The 6,049-nt window shown below is 40.9% G+C and overlaps 1 protein-coding gene across 1 annotated transcript; it reads right to left on the reverse strand.

Annotated features, from left to right (window-relative positions):
• Positions 1–677: 677 nt before the first annotated feature.
• Positions 678–5,882, reverse strand: LOC134674437 (peroxisome assembly protein 12). The gene is made up of 7 exons (XM_063532508.1): positions 5,394–5,882; positions 4,559–4,667; positions 3,926–4,128; positions 3,507–3,730; positions 3,082–3,223; positions 1,973–2,058; positions 678–789 (listed from the first exon to the last, which is right to left on the reverse strand). Exons 1-7 carry the CDS (start codon positions 5,511–5,513, stop codon positions 678–680), a joined length of 996 nt encoding a protein of 331 aa, XP_063388578.1. The 5' UTR covers positions 5,514–5,882.
• Positions 5,883–6,049: the final 167 nt, after the last annotated feature.

A 6,049-nucleotide genomic window follows, 5' to 3' on the forward strand; every position in this document is an offset into this window, starting at 1 on the left:
AATTTATTATTTTAGTATTCTTTTTTCCGAAAATTATTACATACTGAAGTATGTATTCGGAATAACCAGAATACACCTGATATTTTTTTGATAAATATGATTTTGATTATGCTTTTATTGTTAATGACCACAGTAAAGACAATATTTACTAATAAAAATAGAGAACTGAAAGTTTGTATACATACTCAAGGGTTATTTTGCAATCCCAAGTTTTGTTAATCGTTTTAATAAAAACAATGTATAATAATCTTGTCTTTTTATTAAAAAAAATAAACCTTTGCCTACAATAAATTAACATATTATTCCAAACCTTATTCCAACTAAATAAAGCCCATATTATAATCAGTCTTTATAAACTATTTGGTATCAATACCATTTAAACATAATTATTTATAACATAAATTATATCTTGTTGTGCACTGGTCAATAATCAACATGAAATAATATTTTTTTCTCCTGATTGAATCTATTTATCACTTATAACAGTGTCTGCTGAACAACATTGGATTGTATCAATATTTTTAATGTTCTATAGTCCCACACCACTGTTTTTTTACCTTTTTTTACGCTTACCACTTCAGTGGCAAACCAGCGTACTGCCCGCCCGATGTTAAGCAGTCACCGTAGCGTATGGATGCCTGCATCATCAGAGATGTTACATGGGCGTGCCCCTTACATTAGTCGATGTACATCCTGACAAGGTCGGCCTCCTGCGCGGGCAGGCGCGTGGCGGGGCAGGCGCGGTGCGCGCGCAGGTGGCGCGAGATGCAGCTGTAGCAGAATATCAATCTGGAATAGAAATACCGACGTGAATTTACCAACTCCGAAAAAGGATACCGTTTTTAGGGTTCCGTACCGAAGGGTTTAAACGGTACCCTATTATTAAGACTCTTCCGTCCGTCTGTCTGTCTGTGTCCCACTGCAAAGGTCTTCCCTGTCTTTCGCTACTCGTCACGGCTTTGTGCATGCTCCCGCCAGTCGCCAGAATGAGTCCAGGTCATTTCTTCATCTCATTTGGTCTGCCTCTGCCTCGGGTCTGTGGTGCCCATTCGGTCGCTATTTTGGCCCATCTGTCCGGGTGCATCCGACAGAAACAAACAGAACAAACAACAAAATAGAAAGGTTATAATTATACACGGTGTAACATGACGAAACCGAATAATTTCAACAGCGTATTCCTGATTATATTTAGAGACAAAAATGTCCTATAAACTTTTTTGTTTTAGAGTTAATACCAATTTAAAAAAAAAACAATTTTATTGTAACATAGTGCAAAACGCCTTTTTGATGGCGATGTTGCTGCTATGGGACATAGTCTAAATATCCTTATTGATAGATGTCGAACAGTGACAAGTAACACTTTGCAAAAAGTAGGTTTTACGAAAAAAAATGTAAAAATCAATTTTAAGTGACAAGTTTACATAACATTTATTTTTTATTAGGGTTCCGTACCCAAAGGGTAAAACGGGACCCTATTACTAAGACTTCGCTGTCCGTCCGTCCGTCCGTCCGTCTGTCACCAGGCTGTATCTCACGAACCGTGATAGCTAGACAGTTGAAATTTTCACAGATGATGTATTTCTGTTGCCGCTATAACAACAAATACTAAAAACAGAAAATAATAAATATTTAAATGGGGCTCCCATACAACAAACGTGATTTTTGACCAAAGATAAGCAACGTCGGGAGTAGTCAGTACTTGGATGGGTGACCGTTTTTTTTTTGCTTTTTTTTGTTTTTTTTTTTGCATTATGGTACGGAACCCTTCGTGCGCGAGTCCGACTCGCACTTGCCCGGTTTTGTACATATACTTTCAAAAAATGGAAAATACAAATCAAAAATATTTTTTTTTGAGCTAAAATGACCTCACCGGCTCACCTAAGCTCATGTTACATTTTTTCCTTCTTTTGACCTCAGAAATGCGTGGTTAAAATTATTCGGTTTCCTCATGTTACACCGTGTATATATTTACCCGGAGACGGGGAGTGCCGTGGGCGTCTTCCAGTGCTGCAAGCATATGGGGCACTTGTTCCTCCACCGCTCCATGGCAGGGTCCCGCTGGAAACAGTAATATACATACATTAATTGCATTCTTTACAGTTAGACCAACATAACGCTGCAGCGATTTTGATAGCATATACTGTGTAGTGTTATACGACTTAATCCATACTAATATTATAAAGGCTAAAGTATGTCTGTCTGTTACCTCTTCACGCTTAAGCCGCTGAACCGATTTAGTTGAAATTTGGTATAGAGATAGTTTGAGTCCCGGGGAAGGACATAGGATAGTTTTTATATCGGAAATCATCCCTGAAGAGAGTGTAAAGGGGGATGGAATTGAAAGAGTTAATGAATTGCCTAATAATTGAAGTAAGCAATGCGCGAATTGAATGATTGCTATTAGCATTATCCAGGCGCTTTACCTACTTTAGCTGCTGTCACTAATTCCACGCAGGCGAAGTCGAGGGCAAAAGCTAGTTTCATATAAGTTTGACGTTTAAAATAACTCGTATGCACTGTCAAAATCTAGGTATATTGGTCTCATTCTACCACTGAAAGTGTACTGAAACCTATTGTCCGCTACTGACAGTGTGGAATGACCATTGACGTATAATATCTAAGGACGGGCTAATGGGGCACTAAAATGGTAGGTACTAGTTCAGTGGTGTTACTCACGAATTCCAGCCAATCGTGCAGTCTAACGCAACTAGATGCGACCAATCGCGCGCGTGATGAGAACTCATCAACCAATCGCGTTGTAGCGGTTTCACACCGCTGTACTGGCCCCTGTCTTGCCTCATTATTATTGCCCGTAAAGCCAGTCCCTGGATATCTCATCATTGGCCTGTCACATCAATAAGATGATGGTTCAAACAGCGTCTATATTAAGAGTGCGGCACTTCCGCAAATGACTATTAAGTCCAATGCGAGAGCGGCAGCCGCGACCGCATAGCTGACAGGAGAATGCTGTGCCCGGTGATGAAGGTGGGAGAGCGGCGCGCTGGTGTCTCAGTTCTCGCCTAGTGTGAAGAAGGCTGTCCCTGGATATCTATGTCGATGGGAATGCCAGTGAGGTCTGACCTGCGGGGGCTGCGGGCAGGCGGCGGTGTCGGTGGCCGGAGCCCGGGTCTCCCACCAGCGCAGGAACTGCACGGCGAAGGCGCCGTACTCAACGCAGCGGAGCGCCAGGCTGCCTAGCATGGGGAACGACACTGCCGCACTCCTGTACAACACATACATCAAATATTTCATTTTTAGTACAAGCTTTTATCGCTGACTGTGCTCTTCATTCCACAGTCAACTAATACTCGTATTAATCAGGAGTTTGTTACCGGTCCCATATTGAAATACCCTCATCCAATTGAGGGGGTCTTAAATCTTCTCGAGACACAGGTGTAGGACCAGGACTGCTAATGATGGAGTAGGGCTAGATACACCATGATTACCATGAAGGTATGCTGCCAGTTGTATCAGTTTGGCGAGTGACCGGGATAGTACATACTTACCCAAACTGTCCCGAAACTAGACTCCTGACCAAATCCCCCCACGTATCATCTTGTGCTTGAGGAGGAGCGTCTCTCAAGGTCAACCCTAGGGCTGCCAGAGATGGAGTAGGGCTAGGTGCGCCACGAAGGTACGCTGCCAGTTGGATCAGTTTGGCGAGCGAGGTCACTAGGTGGATGGTGGAGTATACGTGGATGGCTGCGCGCTTCGCTGTGGCTATGTGACCCTGTCCGAAAATATGTTGATTTTGATAATGATAATGGCTATAAACTATGATATTTATTGATTTATAACTGTCGTTTTACTTAACTGCAGTAAATTAGCTAAGAGTAGATTATACCATGAAAACAAAGATCATAGCACAGAGAAAACAGAAGGAAACATCTAGACTGAAATGAGTGACTTTGTCACGAAAACATACCTTCCCTAGTATACCATCTTCATGTTCGTCTCTCCAGCGTGTCACGGCTCTTTCAAGCCTGTCCCTCAGATACGGCAGTAGCACTAACAGCGCCAGAGACCCAAGTTCTGCGCTGCGGGGCAAGCGAGACCCGGAGTGGAATTCTCCACTAGGAGATACCGGGGCTCTCACTAGGCCGTAGAAGCTCTCAGAAAATGATGCGGCTAAAATTTAAATATTGTCCTGAACTGCGATGTTTGTTGTAAATATCGTTTTTTTTTTAAATTGTGATATAACATGGTTGCATACATGCGTGAGGTATGTATGTATACATACTAACCCCCTTATTCATAAAACTTTATGAGCCTGATTTGGTTAAATTATGTTTTATCCCTTTCTTACAAATACATAACACAAAATGACAGATAAAGATAAACGATTATTAGCTAATTGAGGATTGTAGCGAGATTATTAATAAGGGGGTAAGACTATTATATACGGTCTGTAAGAGTTATAAGGCCCTGTTTACACATTGGTTAGGGCTTAGTGTCAATTGATACACTTGCTACTAAACAAAATGCAAGTAGCAATGTTCAAACTCAAAAATCGGTTCCTAGGTGTGAAGCAATACAAAATGAAAAGCACTTTGCTTACCATAATGCTTGAGGTAGTGGTATTGTAGGAAGCCCTCGAACAGCAGGAAGAGCTCATCGTACCAGCGCTCGCACCAGCCCAGCCGGTCCGGGTACACTGTTGCCAAATACTGCACGAAAATGACATTTTGCACCTTATGACAAGCTTTATTAATTTTTAATTTTTATTTTTAATTTTAAGTTATTATGTGTGCCGCAAGGTTTCCTTTTTTAAAGGTTGGTGATCCCTCATTTAGGTCTATTAAAGCTTAGGTTTATTGGTTGGTAACTCAGTTGTTATACAGCAGCGGTTCTCAAACTTTTTTGGTGACGGAACCCTTATGGCAAGCAAAATATTTGATGGAGCCCCAAATTAAATACTTTCATTCGTCACTGTCGACCAGGCGGTCTAGCATGAGTTGCGTTCTTGCGCGCGACTCCATACATCTGGCGCGACTTCAAGTATGGACTCGCGTGCGAGAACGCAACTCATGCTAGACTGCCAGATATAGGTACCTATACAAGAGCTGGTTTTTTTTTCTTATTATTACAAGTATTTTCGCGGAGCCCCAACAGAGGCTTTGCGGTACCCTAGGGTTCCGCGGAACACACTTTGAGAATGGCTGTTATACAGCATGCTGCATTACGAAATGACTAAATTATGCAACTCATATTAATGGCATGCATTATCTCTACGGGCAAATGGGCTGTATTAACTAATGAAATTGAGCCTTAGAATAGAACCTTTTCTGAAATTGTGAAAGTTTCATTTTAAGAAAAAAAAACATAAGCTGAAATGCAAGTATAATCCTGTTTGGATTTTATTTATTAAAGTGAAAAAAAGTGAACTTAGCTACCTCTACAAGTTTCCCAAAAGCGGGCTTCACCGTAGCCCCGAGCGCCTCCTGCGCCACCACTTGGAACACCGACGGGGCTCCTTGCAGCGTCCTCGTCAAGTGGGCAGCGTACACCGCCATGGTTACAGGTTTTACAGTTTACTATCCAGGACAGTCTACTATGAACATTAACAATATTGCGTGATCTGGTTTATGTCTTCGTAATGAAAACGTAACTCGTCAGAAAGTACTGGAAGACAGTTTCCCTAATTTTACTTGGTAAGAAGTAATAAAAACCTACAAAAGAATCACACAAACACAAACCAGGAAAATGTTCCCAAGGCACGAACATATGTCTTTCTGGAAAAACTTAGACCACCCTTTTAGCATAATTAATGTATAAAAACTAATATAATATGAAAATAGCAAGAAAATTAATTAACAAATTCAATTTCTTGTTTTGTATTTGATTTCAGGTTATGTTATTATCTCGGTCGAAATGTCAAACAAATTCCGTTTGGCAGGGTTGCCAACTCCAATGTTTTTTTACCCCTGAGCTCAATTTAAAAACCCCTAAAACTGTACTATTATTTTGGAAAACCCACTAAATAAAAAATAAAAGAAATTATTATAGATTTTCGAAATTTAGAACATTATTATGATTTTCAACCGGTTCG

Source organism: Cydia fagiglandana, chromosome 20, assembly GCF_963556715.1.
Source record: "Cydia fagiglandana chromosome 20, ilCydFagi1.1, whole genome shotgun sequence".
In the NCBI taxonomy this organism is placed as follows: domain Eukaryota; kingdom Metazoa; phylum Arthropoda; class Insecta; order Lepidoptera; family Tortricidae; genus Cydia; species Cydia fagiglandana.